Source organism: Diadema antillarum, unplaced genomic scaffold (assembly GCF_040938485.1).
Source record: "Diadema antillarum isolate AM-2024a unplaced genomic scaffold, OU_Dant_1.0 seq00000855_RagTag, whole genome shotgun sequence".
Lineage (NCBI taxonomy): Eukaryota > Metazoa > Echinodermata > Echinoidea > Diadematoida > Diadematidae > Diadema > Diadema antillarum.
Window position 1 is genome coordinate 14,182 of NW_027271726.1, and position 23,011 is coordinate 37,192.

Consider the following 23,011-nt stretch of genomic DNA (forward strand, 5'->3'; position numbering starts at 1 on the left):
TCTAAGCCACTCATTCACTGTTTGATTTTAGTGTATTTATATTTCTTAGTGATTCCACAGTGGCAAATCCAGAGGGGGGTGCACCGGGCGCGCACCCCTCTTTATTTTTTTGTTAAAACAAAAGAAATAAAAAGAAAAGAATGGGGGGGGGGTGGGCGAGGAAACACGCCCCTCTTTAATTTTCTAAAGGCGCCTCCCCTTTACGGAATTCCTGTTCCATACATTTTGTGTGTACTGATGCTTATTTCATTTTGTTGTTGTTGTTTCAATTAAGGTATCTTCTTTGACAGAAACAAAATACAGGGTTGTCTTTGAAACTAGCACTTTTCTGCTCATCTTAATTGACCGGAAGTACAGTAAACCTCGCTTAAGTCGACATCGCATAAGTCGACAACTCGCTTAAGTCGACACGATAAAAAAGTCCCGATTTTTGCCTTTGTTATTCCTTGAAAATTTCTTCGTCTTAGTCGACATTTATAAGTCGACAACTCGCGTAAGTCGACCTGATTTTTGAGTGCCAACTGAGCTGAAATACGTGTTAATTCCCTCGTCTAAGTCGACATAATTTTTTCGTTCAAAATCTTATCGCCATTCTCTGAAAAAGAATTGTTTTCCACTCCGATTCGCAGCATTTCTACTCGGTAATTCGCTAGTGTACTGCGCGGTAGCGATCGCGCCATGCGTCCATTGTCTTGTACGCCAGAATAGAAAGGACACACACTCATTTACATTGGAGAATTACATGTAGTACCCAAAGCAGTTCACTTTCCCCCTTTTCTCCTTCTCGTTATTCTCTAAACGCGCACACATTTTTTACACCTATAGGTCCTAGTAGAGAATCATTATCAGAACATGAAATAGGTGTTTCCGTTTATCCGAATATTCTATCAAACGTTAATTATTCCGAAGCGGAAATAGAAACCTGGGTCCGTTTAAATTGATTAAAATGCAACTATTTTATGTAATTAAATGCAACTAAAAATTTAATTCAGATGTATCAAATCAACTTTGCACATAAACGCAAGTGCGTTGCTGAAAAGGCTTGCGTTTGATAATCATATGAAACTAGAAAATAGTTGTACGAACCTGAAACTCAATTGCGTTTAAAACGCAACTCTAAAAATCAAAGGAAGTCCATCAAATCACGCGCAACGCTGTATTCAAAAGCGTTGCAGAGAAGACTTTCGGTTTTCGTAAGAAACTAGAAACTGCGTTTAAAGGCATCTCTTAACATCTACGGAGGTGCATTTTTGTTGAAAAGTCTTGCATTACTTTTTATTTCTTACGCAAAATTAGAAATTAAACGCAACTCCGAAAATCAAATGCAATTGCAAGTCCGTCATATCACACGGAACGCTGAAAAGACTTGCGTTTGATAATCATATACATTGTACGAAACTAGAAAATTGTAGGGAACTTTTTTTAAAACTCAATTGCGTTTATTTAAGCGCGATTCTAAAAATCAAATGCAAGTCCATCAAATCACACGCAACGCTATATTTAAACGCAAGAGCGTTGCAGAGAAGACTTGCAGTTTTTGTACGAAACTGTAAGAAACTGCGTTTAAACGCATCTCCAAACATCTTCTGAAGTGCGTTATCGTTGAAAAGACTTGCATTATTTTTCATTTCGTACGCAAAATTAGAAATTAAACGCAACCTTGAAAATCAAATGCCAGTCCATCAAATCACACGGAACGCTGATAAGACTTGCGTTTGATAATCATCCGAAACTAGAAAATTGTAAGAAACTTAAACTCAGTTGCGTTTAAACGCAATTCTAAAAATCCAAAGCAAGTCCATCAAATCACAAGCAACGCTGTATATTTAAAACGCAAGACCGTTACAGAAAAGACTTGCGGTTTTTGTACGAAACTAGAAACTGCGTTTAGACGCATAAAAAAAAAATCTATACGGAAGTGTGTTATTGTTGAAAAGACTTGCATTATTATTATTTTTTTTTTTGTAACGGAACTTCCGCCGTGACCGAACTTAGTCTGCACTAGCAGGGGAAAGACATCGCAACATTTACACGTTTCAAACTACCGAAACGCATGCTGCTCACGAAATTTCAATGAAAAAATAGTAGCAAATTACTTGTTGCAGTTCGCTATGCCGAAGGTTTAAATCTCAGTCCGATATTAAATTAGTCCGACGATGGAAAGAGATTTGTTTTTACGAAGGTTAGTAATCCGAAAGATGCCGTTTTCGGATTAACAAACTTTTCTTCTTCTTGTTATTTCAGACTGGCCCGCGCCGTACAGAGCGGTAATTGTTGCGAATCGGAGCGCGAGAACAATTCATTTTCAGAGTATGGCATTAGAAATTTAAGCAAAACAAATATGGCGAATTAGGGAAGGAAAATAACACATCCTATTTCAACTCAGTCGGCACTGAAAAATTGTCTCGACAGAATCATACGAATTCACACGCATATCTTCGCAGCAACGCACTTGAATTTAAATCGCAAAGTTGCATGCAATTTGGGGAATATGCGTTTGATTTTTCAAATCAAATTTAAAACGTATACACTAATACAGTGTCTAGAAACGGGCCCAGGTTTCCGATCCCGCTCTCTCAAAATGTCTCTAGAGATTTGGGAATTGTGCGTTGCCGTTACTAATTCGCGCGAGATTTATGCATGAACTAAAACATAATTGTTGCTAATTTCAGTAGGTATGTTTTGGCAGCAAAAGGAGTAAGATTTGGGTAGCGATTCGCATCGTGATCTTACTCTGTATAGGGGAAATTAGTTTTCATTTATAAGTCGACAAAATGTCGACTTACGCGTAAGTCGACTTTCGCGTAAGTCGACGTGTTTTTCTCAGTCCCGATAATGTCGACTTACGCGAGGTTGACTGTAGTAATATTTATGTTTGCATAGAAAATCACAGTGAAGATTTAGAGTGGCTCTCATTAAGTTTTCCTCAATTTTCCTCAATTTTGTTGTAAGAAGACAAAGCTTTGACTTAGAAATGATTGACTAGCATAACATAATTAACACCTAATTTTCATACTTTTATCAGAAAATTTATTTCGAATACAATGAAATCCAACTTATTTGGTAGGCTACTTTAACTTATGCAATGGTGACTGTCGATGTAAAAATAAAACCATTGCCTGAAATCAAAATTTACCGAACGAGATGACTGGATGACGCATACATTTCCATGAATAGGAAAATGACAAATTTGGAGATCACATACAATGTACAACTCTGTTAAATAGAAAGTTGATGTAATACAGTATCAAAAGTGTGCATTTCTGATATTGTCTGGGGAATGTGTTGCACGAACCTTATCCCTTTCAAAGTCACTGTTTTGCTTTGTTTTGTTGTTATTTTGTTTTGTTTTGTTTTTGCGTTTTAACAGTACAACCCCCACGTACATGTATTTTTGTTATTGTGGGTCTTAACTAGACTTTGGCAACTTTGGTGTCATCATTATGTGTTGGCAATATTATAACTATAATGTGTCATTTGCATATACAGTATGTCCCAAAAAAATTACAACGGGACCCTCCGCTATATCTTGAAAAATAGCGAATCAATCTAAATACAAATTCAGTGTATGAAACTACCATAACTCCTTGCCCACATCTTACAGAAAATCCCATTCGATTTGCTTCCGTGGTCAAAGAGAAATACGGAATTTTGTAGAGGATGTCGGGAATCTCTTTCGTCCAAGTTCTGTATATCATTCCCGCACAAGAGCATTGAATTGCTATAATTGGAAGAATCAGACTCATGACATGCTTTACAACAATTTACATTTCTCTGTGACCGCTTAATCAAATCGAATGGGGATTTCTGTAAAATAGAGCTACAATGTTATATTTTAAGACCCTGAAGTAGCATTTAAAAAAAATAATCATATTGGGTGTTATCAATACAAAAATCTGATTGTAATTTTTGTGGGACATACTGCAGTATGTCCCCAAAAAATTACAATCAGATTTTCGAATTGATAACACCCAAAATGGTCGACCTGTCTAAGTGCTACTTCGGGGTCTTAAAATATAACATCTTATTAGCTCTATTTTACAGAAAACCCCTTTCAATTTGGTTAAGCGGTCAAAGAGAAATGTGGATCGTTGTAAAGCATGTCACGAGTCTGATTCTTCCAATTTTAGCAATTCAATGCTCTTGTGCGTGAATAATAGACAGAACATGGACGAAAGAGATTTCCGACATCCTGTACAAAATTCCTCATTTCTCTTTGACCATTGAAGCAAATCGAATGGGATTTTCTGTAAGATGTGGGTAATGAGTTATAGTTTCATACCCTGAATTTGTACTTAGATTGATTCACCATTTTTAAAGATATCATTGCAGGGGGTCCTGTCGTAATTTTTTTTGGGGGACATACTGTACACGTGTATTGTGACACTCTGCTTTCGGTGCATTCCCATGGCCGTCCACTTGACTGGGTGTGAGAAGTTATCTCCCACCATGTGGCTAATTGTCTCTCTTATGGGATTGTCACATTCATTGATATCGGAGAGCTTTCATTTTATGTGTGTACAAAATACCTCTGCTCGGAAAAATAATATCACGGCAAATATGATGATAGTCATTCAGGGAGATTCCCCTGGTCTTCCTTCCGCTGAATCTGTCGATATCAGTGGAGAATATTGTTATACATGCAGTATTGATCCTGTGCACATCTCGCTTCTCTAATATATTCTGCCTAATATGGGATTTAAGTACATATTTATGGGCATAAATCTACATACAAAACCAATGCATGTCATTAATCCCTCCCCCCCCCAAAAAAAAATGTTTTGTTTATATGTGTGCATACCTGATTTTCTTAAAAGATTAGGCATCACTACAGTTTTCTCCGCCACAGCATATTGCAATATGTAATTTACAATCATACATGTAAACCCTGCCTAAGTCGACCTTGCATAAAGTCTTTTCAAGTCGCCTTCTCTTTATATTCAATTTACACGTAATTTAATCCCGCACAAGTTAAATTTTCTCTTAGTCGAAGCTATTTCTTCTGTCCACATACATTCGACTTTGGCATTAAGCTTGACTGCACCATCGATAAAACTTTGATATGCATTCTTTGACATGGTGTTTATTCAAAATTATTGTATAATGAAATATTAGGTAGTTTACAAGAATTGTGCGTACAATAATCATTTGAAATATATGATATACATAAGAAGCACTGTAATGTCCTTATGTAAAGCTTTTTGCCACCTTAAGAATAAAAGCATTAATGATTTATAAGCACTGATGAGATAACATACTTTCACAACTGCCTATCTTATATGCTCTGCAATCTTGGCAGAGGTAGTTGGTTTTGACATAAGACACAACATAAACTTGACTACATAATGACTCTTGTCATATACTTGACCTTGTGCCAAATAAAACCAATCTGTGCCAATGTGGCTGGATAGTTGATACATTATATGATATGGGTTTCTCATTCAGTGTTCGTTTCAAAACTGTGTGATGAAGGAAAGGTACAGTTGTATCTTTACATTGTATTGATCAAACAATAATACAGTCAGAGCATTTACAGCATTGTGTACCAACTTCATCAATTATGAGATACTGTTATTCACACGCTCATCAAGAAAAGCTGAGTGCCAACAACAGCAGTGTCATGTTTTATTCTGGTGTAATCAGTTGAAATATTAATAGCACATCCCACATAAAAATAGGTCCTTCCATGGAAAACTAGAAATATCACTTCAGGTGATTAATACCCCCGCCCCGTGACGACAGTCTTACCCAAGGAATGATCTTTCCTTGATCTTCTGCCATTTAAATGCCATTACCATGGCAACGCAGCTTCCGACACGTCCGAAAAATATGTCTTGCACATCTTCCCACCAAGACTATTGTGTGTGCCACATTTCATAAGCTTTTGTCAAAAACTGAGGAAGTAGTTCAATACACAAGATCTTTCCTTGATCTTCCACCATTAATATGCCATTACCATGGCAACGCAGCTTCCGACATGTCCAAAAAATATGTCTTGCACATCTTCCCACCAAGACCAATGTGTGTGCCACATTTCATGAGCTTCAGTCGAATACAGAGGAAGTAGTTCAATCCGCAATATCTTTCCTTGATCTTCTGCCATTTATATGCCGTTACCATGGCAACGCAGCTTCCGACACGTCCGAAAAATATGTCTTCCACAGCTTCCCACCAAGATCAAGGTGTGTGCCACATTTCATAAGCTTTGGTCAAAAAACTGAGGAAGTAGTTAAATCCGCAAGATCTTTCCTTGATCTTCTGCCATTACTATGCCGTTACCATGGCAACGTACTTTCGGGTACTGTCAAAAAATGCGTCTTGCACATCTACAACCAAAGGCACACATCTGTACTAAGTTTCATGGAAATTGGGCAAAAACTGAGGAAGTAGTTTGCAACACAAAATTTTCCATCATTTTGGCTCATAATATGTGAGCTGTTACCATGGCAACATACTTTTTGTCACTGTCAAGAAATGTGTCATGCTGACCTATATCCTAAGACAAACATTCAATATGAATTCCATGAGAATTGGAAGAACACTGATGAAGTAGTTTTGCCATGAAGCATTTTGCCCTATATTTTACCAATAACATGCCGTTACCATGGCAACGCACTTTTTGCCACTGCGGAAATATGTGTCTTGCACATCAACATATTCAGATGAACATCTGAACTTAATTTCATAAAAATTGATCAAAAACTGTGGGAGGAGTTCGCGACGCAAGATTTGTACCCATTTTTGCCCATAATATGCCGTTACCATGGCAACGTACTTTTGGGTACTGTCAAAAAATATGTCTTGCACATCTACAACCCAAGGCACACATCTGTGCCAAGTTTTATGGGAATCGGTTGAAAACTGAGGAAGTAGTTCGCGACGCAAGATTTGCAACGGACCGACCGCCCGACCGCCCGACCGCCCGACCGCCCGACCGTCCGCTGATTCCTATATACCCCCTTCAAACTTCGTTTGGCGGGGGTATAACAAATCAACATTTACAATATTACAAACTTAAACAGCTTAAAGGTAAGACATACAGTCAGACATACAGTCAACCTTGCTACGTCTACCTCGCATAAGTCAAATAATCGCCTAAGTCAAAGGTCTTTTCAAGTCCTCTTGTTTTCTATTGATTTTAATCCCTCATATATAAAATACTCTTAAGTCGAAGCTATTTCTTCAGTCCAAATAGATTCGACTTAGGCAAGGTTGACTAGTTTTCAATAGGGCTCAAAATTCATCTTCCACCATACTGTAAAACATGATATATTCGCGGCACGAAATTTTTGCGAATTGGAGCCGACAGCCTTTTTCGTGGCATTAATTTTTCGCGAATTGCCACTGGCGTTCAATGCATATAGTCTAGACAAGAAATTTCGCGTGCATTTTAATTTCGCGAATCTTGGCGCTCGCGAAATTCACGAAATTAAAATGCATGCGAACATTCCTCGTTATACAGTATATGGAATTTGTTTCCAATAATTAAAGCCTAATTACAAGGAAAACATCTACCAAGAAACATATCTGGCTGATTACCTGACTTTTATTCTTGAGGCACCTTGCCGTTCAGTATTGAGTAAGTAGAATGTTATGTGATGATTGATTGAGCCCAAGCAGTACATTTCCAACAAGCTGCATGCCATTTACTCTTAAAATGGAAGATCAATGAATTTTGTACCTGGGCTTCACTTGTCAATTATACAGTATATAATTTATTATACAGTAGAACATTATGTACATGTATCAACCATGACCACATAATAATGTCCTCAGATTGCAATACATACTGTCAGTCTAACTTTTGGCTAGTATTTCATATTTTTACCATTACTCAACTGAAATTGTGTTATCACAGCACTATTTCACATGTTTCCTATGCGTATGTATCCATTTTAAAGAAAATTATTGACAGTTTCTGCAGGCATGTGAAAACATCTTTATACAATCCTTACACATTATTTCACTGAACACTGCAGCATATAAAATGGGCTCATGAACAAACTGACATTGTGGTTTTCAGATTTGAAGTACAAATGTATGTGGCTCATTCTTCAGACCACCACAGCAAAATTATGAAAAATAATGCCTCCGGCAACACTTCGTGGCAAAGGCATAAAAAAGTTACGGCATGCTGCATGTAGCAGTCTATAAATGTATTCCAATTCTCAACAGTGCAGACGGCAAGACTTCAGAATCATAGGATTCTTCCATAGCAGCGACAATGTTCACCAAGATAAAATGGGGGCACTGTGGCACAGTGGATATGACTCCCGACTCCCGATCGGAGGACCCGAGTTCGAATCCCGCCCAGTGCTTACGTCCTTGGACAAGATGTTTTACCGACTATGTCCTGCTCGACCCAGGTGAATAAATGAGTACCTGGCAACACCAGGGTAATAATAATGGCAGGGCCCTCTGGTAGAGCAGTGGCAACACTGAAGAGGCTAACCTGGATAAATAAGACCTCATTATTATTATTATTATTATTATTACTATTACTATTACTATTATTAATATAATCTCTGGGATGAATGTTTCTCACCAGATGAAGGCAAGCTCAACACAAGAGGGTCAGTAATTCACACACGAACATCGATTCTATTTTTTGCATAGGTCACTGAGAAATAATGTATCTCATATCCTGATCCTAATCATGATATGCAACAGCTAAAGATAGTACACGGAATGAAAGTGTGGGCGAGATTGGCAGTTTCCATGGAGAATCATAGTTTTCATGTTAATGTTTTCAACTCGGTGCTCTTCTGTATCCATATCCCTGAGGCAGGTGCATCCGTGTGTGACACTTCTCCCTCAGTTGTTGACTTCAAAACTGAATCTGATGCATTTTGGTTGTGAAGTCGATGTAGTGTGGCTCTGTGAAAGCAATTAAAATGGCAGGTTAATCAATAATCAGTGATAGGCTAATCAATAATCAATGACAGTAAAAACAGTTTAGTGAATTGTGGACTTTTGTAAAAAAATTCAAATTAGTACGATGTATTGTTATATCTTTCAATGTAGCATGGGCTATTACGTCAATAAAAGTTCATAATTATTTTACATGCTATTATCACAAGCAATGCCTACAGGATGCAATTTGAGGAGTAATAATATTCACACCTGCACTCCCAGTTCAAGTAGAATCTCATACAAGAAATAAACTAAAACAAAACTACCTGAAAGTTCATTTTTGAAATTACATTTGTAGACACATAATGTAAGGATTTTACAGAACTATTAAAAAGCTGTGTTTCACAAGACAGTAATCTGAATGCAGTCACAGATGCAATCAGTTTGGGGAATGATATTATTGTCTGAATTGAATTCATTCATTTGAGAAACTTTAAACATGGAATAGGCTTCCACTTTAAGTCATGTTCAATCAAGTTTTTCATGCCAAATTCTAAGGTTTGAACCAATCACAGTCTATAGTACACGGGAAGCACTGATTACCTGTATCTGGAGTTATGTAGCCATGTCTCAGTAGAAAGTCAAGGTTAACGAGACCACAGTTTGGCTTGAACTGATCTGATGCGATTTCCTGCTTCACCTATGACAGTAATACATAGAGCAGGTTAAAACGCTGTCAGAGGAAATGTGCAAAGTTGTCATTAATTGTATTTGATGTGTCCTTGTTAGAGCCCTTACCTGTGAAGGTTGCTTCATACGTGTGTAGGGTAGTTTACTATTAAAATTCCCCCTCCCCAGTCTGCATTTTGCAATATCAACTTTTCGTTTTTAGTTCTGTGGCCATCACAACTACTTTGTGGTTCTCAAAAGGATTAATCAGTATAGCAACCATCACAACAATTTGCAGTTACCATACGACAATGCAAATTTCATAACCATCAAAACTATTTGTGGTTCTCAAGGACCTCATTACATTTGTAACCACCTCAACTATTTGAGGTTACCATTGGACAATGCCTGTTTTGTAACCATCACAGCTATTCCATGGTTCCTGTAGGACACTGTATCAGATGACTACCTGGTACCTGAACAAATTTCTTTTTTTTTTTCAACTGGTCCATGACTCACCTTTTCACTATTAATCTGATGTTTTGCTTTTTACATTTCAATAAAAATGACTGTTTTATAAAGTACATTCCCCCTTTAAGGTACATAATTTTTGTGAATTCAAGTTTGTCATAAAGGCATAGCCCATTCATTGGACTTTTCAAACAGCTCATTAGATACTATGCTGATAGAGATTAAACTTTTTGACAGAATCTAGAATTTAAACCCCATGGGACATACACATGTACAACAAATTGCACATTGCCCACAAATAAAGGTTATCAGCATGAGTATGTATGCTTACATGCCAAAGGTATACAAAGTTTCTCTGCCAATTCTATGAATACAACACTAACTTGCTGTGGTGTAACATGCTTCACTTCCTACATATAGTAAGAGTACAAAATTAAATCATTGCATCTAGACTTACTGTTAATTCCGGGATTGGTTTCACGTCCCATCCTGGACGCTTCATCAGCTTGTCTGATTTAGTGGGAAAATGTCTTTGCCAATCGGCGCAGACTCACTGCTGACTTTATTGTTCGTGGTCGGTCGTCGAGGAATTCTGCAAATTACAGAGTTGTACACTCGGAAGAGGTTGTGTCACAGTCCTCCCCCCTTATTACAGGTTGAGTTCTTGGAGTTGACAGATGGCTTTCCAGACCCCTGTCTAACCTCACCTCTCCCGGGTTTACAACTCTGTAATCCGCAGAATTCCTTGATGGCTGACTCCGAACAATAACGTTGACAGTGCATTACTGCGCCGATCGGCAAAGACATTCTCCTACCACCAAATCAGATGAGCTGATGAAGCATCCAGGATCAGATGTGAAACCATTCTTGGAATTAAAAACAGTGGGTCAAGATGCAATGATTTAATTTTGTAAATTTATTGAACGTTACCTGGATAAATCAGAACTCACTCAATTTCCCTTATGTACTATAACTCACCTTCTCTACTGGCCAGAGATAGAACTCACTGACCTCTCCATCACACACTTTGGGTTCGAACTCTGGGGAGAGCTCCAGGTCAAAGATGAACTGTGTCTCAGGGAAGAGTCCCCTTTCATCTTCAAAGAAGTAGCTGAAATTTTATGATGGGGAATGTGGGTTTAATTTGAGATGAGGGGTACTCACTGGGTCATGCAATGATGGATTATGGAAAGCCAAAGAAAGTTGTCACTACATTCCACAGAGGAGGCAAATTATATAAACACAGAGGATTTTACCTTTGAGATTCGGAAGGAATGACACAATCAGTAAGCTTCGGACACAAGTGTCTGCTGATATCTTGACAGTCCCAGCAAAGGCTGCCTACTATCAAATGTCATGATTTTCTACAGTGAATATAGATATATCATACCAAGGTATTGTTTTGAAGTTATTGGATTTTTCGTATCACTTACATCAAAGCTCACTCTATATTGCATCTTTTGTTCTAAGGTATAAAGAAAACTGAAAACTGGCCTGACTGAAAGGCTGGATTAGGATTCATTCTTGTACAGCTCAGCAAATATAGGTAGAGTTGATAAGAAATAAGAAAGCATTATCTGTTCAAAGACAATGAACAGTGCCAAACAGGGACAACAAATATGTATATAAAATATATATGATCTTAAGCACAGAACAGCACTATTTGCAACATATCAAAGTAACCTGACTATATAGCCTTTTGATCTTCTGAGATATATGTATCTTGGGAACATACATAAAAGCATACATAATTATGCACAAGATATTAACTATATGCAAACACCATACACATTCTCATACTATGCAAGTGTGAACAATGTGCTTTGTTTACATATATTTCCTGCTCCTATTATTTTTCTCTAAGATGATGCCAAAAGTATGAATTAGAAATGTAAATTTTCTAGTTGCTCTGTCACTGACCTGATGGTTCCCACAGAGACAGCCTTTTCACTGACCTCCCTGGGTATGCTAGCCTCCTCTTCACACTCTTTCATCATACACTCTTTCACCCCCAGGCCTGCTGCCAGACCCCCTGCAGCCTGCAAGGAAACACAAACCAGTTACTGTAAGCGTTGATATTTTTGCGTGATTAATTTTTCACGCTGTGCGACTCAAAAACACATTCTCGGGTTCTTGAATTCGCGCTACACAATTGTCAACCCATTCAGAACGTACAGAAAAAACTGTGAAGATATTTTTGCGGTTTTTAGAATTCACGCTAGCCAGAAGTAGCGCGAAATAATACGCGGAAATTAATGTAGCATGAGAATTTCAGCGTTTACAGTAATGTATGATGCAGCTTTGAGCTTGACCAGTCTAAACTCACATTATGAAATGTGTACTTTGCAGCAATATCTCATCTACATTTTACATTCGCTTTTCTCTGCAATTTTATGCATGAATGAAGATACTGTACTCCTTTTTTTGTTAAAAACCAGAGAAGGTATTACACAAACTGATATCATCAAAATATAATGCATAAACTCATATAATTCCAAAGAATATGTAATGACACAGAAACATTTCTATCTTAGCAGAATCAATATTCTTCTTCAATATGTGTTGCCCCTTCACATGACTGCCACAAACTCCACACATGGGTAATTTCATTCCAATTTAACACCACAAAATGCATATTATATGGAGTGATTTGTAAGAGGTAAATGGCTGCATGCAAGTGTGTGTGTGCATTTGATGCTATCACATATCTATAACATGCAGATGAAACTGGTGAATATGACTCTACATATGCAGATGTTGGCCAATTTTTGTTTGGTTTGTTTGGGTTTTCTTGTTCTCCTTCAGTTGATATTTCTACAATGGATGATTTTCCTCCACCAACTGAACTACCATACTCTGTTCTGTTTTGTTTTGCTATGTCTGTTGTTTGGATGGGCATGGAAAGACAGTGCAAAGGTCATACAAATTGCATGTCCCGTTTGAAGTCGTATGTGACTCACTATGTTGTCCAGCTTGTTAGGGTAGGTCTGCTTGGTTGGAGATCGTCTCCCGATCCACAGACACAGCCCCTTTGTTGGATGTCTACAGTAACCATTCACATGTACACCATACTGCTTGATGCCAAAGAGACCTAGATTGCACGAACATAAAAGTCACAGTTAGTATCACATGATTCGGACTTAAGCTGTCACAAACGCTTACAAAAATCATTGAACACTGATTTTCTGACTGTAGCACATTTCCTGTTGGTCTGTCTTTACAATTTTAAACTATATGTAATTTGCACCTGTACAACAAAATACATCTACCATAGAAATGGTTAGAAAACTAGTCACTGGATTCAAGCAGTTTCCAATAAATTAGTTCAATCAATAAACCAGTTATATCAATCTCAGAGATCTCAATCTAATCATACATCCCTGACATCCGTGATGTGGTAAATTAAAATCTTTCACACTGCAGCTGAAATACAATGCCCTATGTATTCAGAAGAGAAACATATGGCAATAATCAAATATAAGACCTTTCAAAAGAGAAAAAAAGATTTATCAAATTATAGAAAAATGGAAGAACTCACTTGTGGCAGATCGTTCCATTTCCAGCAAAGGTGTGTCACTGAATGATTTACTCACTGCATAATTCTGTATTAAAAAAAGAAAAAAAAATATTCAAATAAATTCAAATTTGCATTTTACAAATGAAAAAACAAATGAGAGTCTGTGAGAATTATTCAGTGACCACAAAGCTTGTTGGAACAAGACTTCCATTCTCAGGAAAGAGGGTGGGGTGGGGGGAGGATGTCTACAAGTGAAGTGCAGGAATGAATCACAAACTGCCATCAAAATTAAATGCACACTGTACATGTACCTCATTTCTCCATCCCCGAAGAGCAACGAAGGCATCGGTCTCTCTGCATCGCTGCAGGAAGTCGGCAACCTTTGCTGTCCTCTCTGCATACGTGGCGAGGGCTGGCGACAGGTGGATGCCATCGTTGGCCCACTGGAAGAGGTTGGGATCAGACCCAAGGGCGTTAAGGGTCAAGGGTGGGATGACCCCAACCTGGGTCCCATTCACAATGAAGGGTCTGTACTGGATCCTCTTTTCACCTGCAGAATTAGTCATTGTTATCACCAGTGGACAGTTAACTACAGTAATTGCTTTTCATCTGAAAACAGAGTTTGAAGTATGGGAGTCTCTTTTTACCTGCATGCAAAAGCTAATTTATAGCAGACCCTCTTTTCACCCACAGAGCAAGTTAAATCTATATGGACCTTTATCATACCTGTAGACTCTACAAAACTATTAAAAAGTGGATCCTTTACCCATTGAGGACGAATCCTGAGTATACTCGGGCAAGCATCTATGGAAAATGCCTGTTGTAGCAAAATCAAACCGTCCTCAACGGGTTAATATTTCTCTGTTCACCTTTCAACAGTACCTACTACATAGGCTGACCCAACAGATATCCTAATCATCAGTTTGAAATAAAGACAAATCCACGACCTCATTTACAATTTTTGCTAAGTTATAACTCGCAGCACTCCTTGTTTTCCAAGAAAAAGGAAGAGAATGGGCAGTAAGAATGACTGTGAGATCTGAAATGCCACTTATTCAAAGCAAACATTGACATAGTCTGTAACAACGATCATAACTAACAAACCGCATTATTGCAAGACACAGATTGTTAATTTTTTGCAAGATAGTGGCTAGAGGACATCAACAAAATAAATTTTCTGTGAGCACCTGATTTGTATTAACCACATTCTTGTTTTGTTTTTTCAATGTCAAAAACCACACAATTACCTTCCCACTGAAAGGAGGAGACATGTTGTACATTGCTCCACATCCGATTTGACCATGACTCAATAACGGACTCGCCGGTAGTCATAGTTCCACTGCTTGGCAAAAACAGAACACATGAAGACAAAATTAAGTGATACCACTGAAGAATGAGATTTTGTGGAATTCTTCTTGTATTTTCTTCATATTATTGTTCAAAATGACATCATGAGCTCTGGTAGTTTCCGTACCCAGCAATGACGGCACCTTATCTTTCAGGATTCACAAATTTTGAATCGATGGTACTATTTTCCTCAAAATGTCACTAATGTGTGTTTATTCAGAGAATGGTGACACACTTGGGATGGTATAGTATTGGTGGAGATGAGGATTGGGCTTTTAACTTTTTGCGAGATACCAAGAAACCACTTATGAAATAGTACAGAGCATACCATTCTACCAGGAATTCAAAGTTTATTTGATGAAAATTGGTTTTGGAATGGCCGAGACATCCAAAAAAAAAAAAGTAAAACAAAGTGATCGTAATAAAAGGTGGGTACCACCTTTTATTAGGATTGCCCTGTTTTGGATATCTCAGCCATTTCAAAACCAATTTTCATCAAATCAAAGTTGGATTGGAATTACATGCTCTTTCATATTTCATAAGAGGTTCTCATTATCTCACCAAAAAAGTGCTAGAAACCTGAAGTTTGGTCTCAACCAACACTATACGATCCCTTTAATAGATGATTTTTGTGGGCTCACCCGTTGGAGTTCCTGGCCCTTCTCAAATGGGACCTGGTCTCAGCTGCTGTTGGGTTGTATCTGTGCCGACCAGCGGCTAGGTTGGAGTCAGTCGGGAGGACCTCGTTTCTGACAAAAGAGCCTAGACGTTGTTCCAACTCTTTGATGTTATCCACTCCCCCTGAAACAAGCTCTTGAATCTTCCCGACAATCTCTGGATCCAGCTGCTCCTTGGCTCCAGTAATCTAGCAAAATGGCAAAGGGCACATAAATGATGGGCAAACTATGGCTTTTATTGTCTTTAAGGAAATAACTATAATTACTAGACCCAGAGCTTTAACCCTTGATCTGTGCTTTGTTTGCAGGTTAGCATGTATGCTGGGGTGCCTGCTTTGTTGACTGGCACAGATGTCCAGGAACTAAATGTCAGCAAATAGATATTGTATTACCTAATCCCCCAGTCCCTATTGTGTCACCATAACCTTCGTGCTGGTCTGCGGCTTATTGCTGCACCTGACTGGGCTTAACTTTACAACCAGGTCTAGTTTACACGGATTCATGAATGCTGGTGAGAAAGCTTGGCAAGTTAACGTTAAGTAATTAACACATTATTATAATTGGATTCATTTATTCAATACTTCATAAAAACCATACAAACAAACAGAGAAATATACAACATGTAAGTACAAATACATCACATTCAAATTCATGTCGCCAAGTGTGTATAAAGTAACTGACATGTCTGCAACGGATACAAAATATAAACCTCAACATAAAAAATCCAAAATCCAAAGTAATTGGCACATTATTATAATTGTTCACAAAGCACTGACATCATCACATGTGTGCATGGAATTATCCAAACACTACTTTGAAGCATATCTCGGAACAATCAAGATGAGGTCAAACCTGAAGCAGTTTCTTTTTCAAGCCAACCTGGGATGGAATGGGCTGTGACAGCAAGGTGATGCTGCACAATAACCATTTTCTATTTTCATAATCATAAAATCAGTGTTGTGCCAGTAAAAACCATGATCTTTAAGTTAAAATCATCTCCAGGAGGTCCCCACACTCTAATGACAGGCAGGACAGCCACCTGGAAAGCAGTGACTGTTAAACCAATAAATGGAGTGACAAGTTGCAAAATTAGTGATTCAGAAATTTATCGTAATATTCAGTACAACTTATACAGTTGAATCATAATACTGGAGTTTGCTTTGCTAAATCATACCGGACTGATCTCGTGATGCTTGTGGTCACTCAGTCCTGGAAGATGGACGTGATAGAAGAGTGTGGCCGGAACGTCACTCCCCTTCTTTGCCAGGTCCCTCCGCAGTGCGGCTGCTACCGACTTGCGCAATCTACCGGTGTCCTTTGAAAGCTATCCATCAAACAAAATACAGACAAGATATACAGTACAATAAATTACGTCTATGAAGTTTTCCTTCATGAATTGTCAATAAAGAGATATATCTTGTCTGCCACTTTCTCATCTATTTTTTTTTGTCTTGTAGATCAAGTCTCGACTACTCTGATGTTCCTACTGGTGCAACACATTGATAATGCAATCTTTCATGTACTAGACCATATTCCTTCTTCATCTTACAAATATGCCAGCTATTCTTTGTCAAATAAATAACATAAGTCATGCAAGGCATGCAATAATCACATAGTCTGCATATCAATATGCACTGTAAGGAGTAGAAGTGACTTTTGGCACACCCCTACCTGTAGACAGACTTACCTGTAGTCCCATGAACTCACTTTATACTCTGGAAACTTTGCGATGCACTTGATACTGACTTCAGCTGGGCAATCCACTTTCTTTGTTGTATTAGCTCTAGCATGAGGCTTCTTTGATAAATCTCTCTGAAAAAAAGCAAATGAAAAATACACACAAGATTGTATTATAAGCTAAAACAATGTCTGTAGAAAGATAGTTGAAGTGACTGTATCTGGAAGATATATCAACCTTTCCACATACATTGCACAAACCCTACACACATTACAACTTCTAATGCATGATCACATGATTAGCCTTACTGACATAAATTTAGAATGAATGTATTACATGGGACATATTTATTTAAAGCAGAAGATGGGGTAAGCACTACCAACAGCAAAAACAAAGCATGTTAAACTAGAAATGTCGCTATTGGTATGCCTCCGCCATAATGCATGATTCTCCTAATAGTTCTAGTGCATGTAGACAATGTGTGATACATTTTCACAAAATTGGCAAAATATTAAACTGACAAGTTTGACACAAATGTGTTGAATGTTCACCTTCCTTGACCTAGGTTTAATTGGATGAATAGGAGAGCATGTATTTGGGGATTTACGGACTTTAACTTGACTTTGACCCATTCATACGTTTATAAAAATGCATTGAGCAATTTTCAAGGTGCAATTTCTGTATTGAATAGTCTAGCAAATTGTTACCATTTTCATCTGGCCTTTGACCCTAAAATTCATAAGATAATCACTGTCAGGCAGAACATGCATAAATATGTAGTAAGTTTCAAGATAACTTGAAGCACTTCCAAGATATGGAGGAAAAAGTTAGTTCAGCACTTTCATTTGATCTGTGACCTTTTGACCTTTGAGGCAAAAAAAAATAAAAAACTAAAAAAAACTTTCAAGAGAATCTCTACTTTATTAGGTTATACATCCATACACCAAGTGTAAAAAAAAAAATAATCCTGCTGGCATTGCATAAACATGAGCGAAATGGTAAAATTTTGAAGTGTTGCCCTTGACCTTTGACCCCTGACCTTTGACCCCATGAACCCTAAATTCTCTAGATAATCACTGCCAGTCAGTACATGTATATATACTTTGTTCCATGAAGATACCTTGAACAATTTCCAAGGTACGGAGAAAAAAAGTGAAGTTTTAATATTTTTACTTGACCTTTTGACCTTTGACCTCATGACCCAAACTTTCACCACAGAATTTTGATTGGGTAATACATGTATACACTAAGTTTCAAGAGAATATCTTCAGGCATTGCATAGATATGGTGGAAATAGTGAAATTTTATGTATTTGACCTTGACCTTTTGACATTTGACCTTGAGCAGGTGCACCCAAAAGTTGATAGGCACAACTTCACCCCCTAATACACAAACATGCCAAGTTTCATTAGGATACCTCAAAAGGCTTTGACAGTTACGCTGTCCACAAAATTCATTACGGACGGACGAAAGGACGGACAGACGGACGGACAACCCGAAAACATAATGCCTCCGGCACCACTTCGTGGCGGAGGCATAAAAACTACATTCAAATAAAGATAAGAGTAAAGGTGGCATATAAACTGTCATCAATAATCATACAAGCACATGACATGCAGGAAAAGGGAGGAACACATCTCATGTCAAATAGTTTTCAGGAAAATGAAGTGTGAATGTATTAAAATGCATACAAGAAGAATATAACTATGTGTGACATTATGCAAATTTTAGAGTATTATAACCGTAGACAAAAACAGGTGGAACTTCCATCTACAGTGATCCGGACTTGATCTCTTCTGTTACTGAAGACAAGCAAAATGGCTTGACTGTGATTTAAAGATACCGGGGTAGTTTGCAAACCACAGTGAAGTCCTCACTATCATCATACCTCGTTTCAAATACCTCCAAGCTTGTAAAGAGCAAAAGGACATATCTTAAAGCATTCTTACATACATCACTACTGTAACCATCCGAAGTCACACATGAATTCACACGATGAATTCATTTCAAAAGCAATAATTTATAGAGCTGTTGCCTGGACCAAAATCTACAACTGAATGTGATATATTGTAATTTTATGTACTGTGGTGAAAATGTTGTACCTGCTCCTTTTCCAAGCGTCTTGCTTCTTTTAACTTTGCCTGCCTGTCCGGTCCCATATGACACTGCAGGATGCGCTTTCCAATAAAGATGAATGGAATACCATCAAACGGAATAGGATGACTGCATTCTAGTTGCCATCGTATCTTTTTGTGGTCCAAATCTACAGACGAAATGTTATCAAAGTTTGGGCTTTTTGTAGTAATTTCACATAATGAGCAAGTACACAACATGAATAAAAAAAAAAACACATGAAAATCATGCTCAACTTCAAGATCATGGTCACTGCATTATACTTTCACATTATTGGACTGCAATGCACACTTGCAAATACATACCGGTATTTCGTATTAATGCAATAACTATGCAACAAATACACTCAAAAGATCTTTGAAAGGTTCTCATGTACCCACACATGGAAAGTGTAGTTAATATTTCCTTCTTTGGTACTTGGTTCCTGAATGAATTGATAATTTGACATGGAAAATCAGCTTTTGATATACAACAGTCTAAACCAAAATCCAATTTAGATGTTCTCAAGGAACTAGAAATTACACATACTGCTCAAATTTGTCTTCCATATAATATCTCGTGCTGTCATACAAATCTCATCTTACTCCTCGGAACATTTGATATTCCCAGAGGCAATTCCAGCACCAGTTAGGCAAGAAATCACTCGGATGAACAATATAAAAAAGAACAACAACAGCAACTTGACAAATAAAAGTCTTTGAAATGATGAATGCTCAAAAAAAACTACCCTGTTACATAAGTTCCGAAGTGACACATCACTACAGGAGAGAGGGGTCACCAGAGTACTGGCAGAGTATGGCACCTGATGATGATGATGATGATGATGATGATGATGATGATATTAACTCATATTCTGGTCGCTTATAGTATTACGCACTCTTTTTTGTTTTACATCTTATCTTGGTCTGCATACTACAGTTCCATGACATATGCTCCTGTGACAATTGCTCCCATGGAATGTCTGCACGCTGAGCCAAACATACATTCTACCCACAATACTACAAGCGGAGTGTACCATTGTTGCAATGTTGCTTCATCTTCACAGGCTGCATATACAGCCCTATTTGGAGATAACACTTGTTTCAAGCAGGGATGGCACGAACTCTGGAGTGCTCCCTTCGCGTTCCGCGTTCGCGCTGTGTTTCGCAGTTAGGATGGCACCATGTTCAACCCGCCGAGGACGAGTCCCGAGTACACTCAGGCAGGTGTCTGTGGGATATGCGTTTTGTAGGAAAATCAGTCCGTCCTCAACAGGTTAAAGCAGGTCACTTTATCTGAATGAATGGCATTTGAGCATATCTCTTTTATCCGTCCAAATCGCATATAAATCCCGATGTCTGCTGGTCCTGATGTGGCTGGTAAATAATCAAGGTCGAACTGTATTAAAAGCAAGCCGCCCATAAAATCAAAATTCAACCATAATGCTGTCTAGATTTGACTGTCGGCTACATTGTGCATATCATAGAAACCTGTGCTTTTTATGCAGCTGAATTGTGGGACAGGTGGTCAAACCTTGGTGCATAGGTTTTCAGGTAAATTCAAGATCCAGAAACAGCATTCATGTCTGAATATCAGGAAAAACAACTTCACTCACAGGGTAGTATATCTCACTGTACACTGGAACATGCTACGAAAGTCAGCTGTGGAAGCAACTATTAACAGATTCAAGTCAGAAGTAGCATACATGCATTCCTGTCAAAGAAGTAGGCCTACAACAAGTTAACAATTCCGCAGAGAGTATCATCTCAAAGAGTAGTAATCATTACTGCAATAAAAGACGAGGATTTAAGTTTGATATACAGTGGAAACCTGCTGAAAGTGGGAGGGCATTACAAAACTACTGCTTTTCCAGAAGCCCAACAAGACAGGTAAATACAGGTGAATAAATCAAAATTACGTTTTCTGTTCTCGTGCCCACCCCAATAAATTATACCCCAACATGTAATACTACTGCCTGGTTAGCGCGCCCGGAGCCGAGACCCGGGCCGTATACTCACTGTAATCAAACTCGACTTTGCCGTAATGTTTTTGAGTAGTTACAGATACATATTTCGTTGACGTTTCGTCTTGGAAGGATCTTACAGTCTCGATGGCTTGCTGATGGCTGCTAACTATAATGTCTCTGGCTGTGGTCATGTCGGCAGATCCCCATGTTCATGCGAAGTACACACCCACTGTTCTACTGTGTAGTGTCATCGGTGCTGTTGATAGAGTGCGATTGTCCACACACGCAGCCCCATCCATCCGCCAGCAGTGGTGGTGCGCCGTGCACAAACGTTCAGCAGGAAGGAGGACTGTTGCGTAATCAGTGTACAACGCACGGTACCCAGTGACCCCACGTGTTTGTTTTTGTTTTCATCTCTCGACGGGCCGCTACTCTGAGCAGAAAGTAGGGCTCCACCGCCCTCGTAAAAAAAGAGAGGAAATAATAAAGAAATAAATAAAAATAAATAAATGTAAAATAAAAATAAATAAATGAAATAAGAATATGAATAAGCAAATATATAAATACAGATTTTTACATTTACTATCAATGATCCAATTGGTACAATAGAAGGTATAAAAAAGGAAAATTGTTATTTCGTATATGATGATAGGCAAAATCAATTTGATTCTTTATGCCGACCATTGAAATTAAAGACAGAGGCGCCGAAGGTTTTTGTATTTGTGTTTTTTTTTTTCAGTGTGAGGGGACTGACAGGACAAGTGGGGGTGTCAAGGTCAATAGTGCCCCCCCCCCCCCCCCCCCCCCCCCCCCCCCCGTTAGACGGGAAGAATTTCAGGGCGGAATACAGGTGGAATTGGGAATTGAAATTCATGGGTGCTGTGATTCTTTCCGGTTTTTTTATTTTTGTTTTTATTTCTTTTGTGTGGGGGGGGGGGGGGGGAGGGGGTGCAGCCCCCACCCCACCCCCACCCCCGGTTCGCGGCTCCTGAAAGCTGATGGGCCTGGCCTCCATGGAAACACCGGTCTTACTTTCTAACCAAACTCATAGTGAACTTATCCTTCAGCGTTACACGTGCGTGCAAATCTTTGAATATGATTTAAATGTGATTTTTAAAGGACAAGTTCACCTTCATAGACATAAGGATTGAGAGAATGTAGCAATATTAGTAGAACACATCATTGAAAGTTTGAGGAAAATCGGACAATCCGTTCAAAAGTTATGAATTTTTGAAGTTTTTGTGCAGTAACCGCTGGATGAGAAGACTACTGCAGTGTGTGAATAACTTAGATGTCACATGCGTACAACAATATAAGGATAATATAAAGAGAATTTCACAAAATTTCATCTTATGAAAAAAGTTCACATTCCCCCGACTCGTTACCGACAAATGTTATGGGTAATATTATTCCCCCTGCCTTTAGAAAGAGCCAAATCAAGTGCTCTTTTATTATGTGAAAAAAGTGAAAATATGTTGAATTTTCTTTATATTTTCTTTATACTGTTGTACGCATATGACTCACAAGCTGTAGTAGTCTCCTCATCCAGCGGTTCCAACACAAAAATTTTAAAAATTCATAACTTTTGCATCGATTGTCCAATTTTCCTCAAACTTTCACTGATGTGTTCTACTAACATTGTTGCATTCTCTCAATCCTTATGTTTATGAAGGTGAACTTGTCCTTTAAGGAACCTCACTATTATTGACAAATACCCGGTA

General features: G+C 38.3%; 1 protein-coding gene across 1 annotated transcript; it reads right to left on the reverse strand.

Annotated features, from left to right (window-relative positions):
* Positions 1-8,559: 8,559 nt before the first annotated feature.
* Positions 8,560-21,506, reverse strand: LOC139740472 (uncharacterized). Its single transcript, XM_071651067.1, has 13 exons — positions 21,343-21,506; positions 19,315-19,475; positions 17,222-17,346; positions 16,709-16,838; positions 15,499-15,722; positions 14,758-14,849; positions 13,822-14,060; positions 13,532-13,595; positions 12,954-13,084; positions 11,914-12,032; positions 10,972-11,104; positions 9,457-9,553; positions 8,560-8,877 (listed from the first exon to the last, which is right to left on the reverse strand). The coding sequence occupies exons 1-13, from the start codon at positions 21,479-21,481 to the stop codon at positions 8,828-8,830; spliced, it is 1,704 nt and encodes a 567-aa protein (XP_071507168.1). The 5' UTR covers positions 21,482-21,506; the 3' UTR covers positions 8,560-8,827.
* Positions 21,507-23,011: the final 1,505 nt, after the last annotated feature.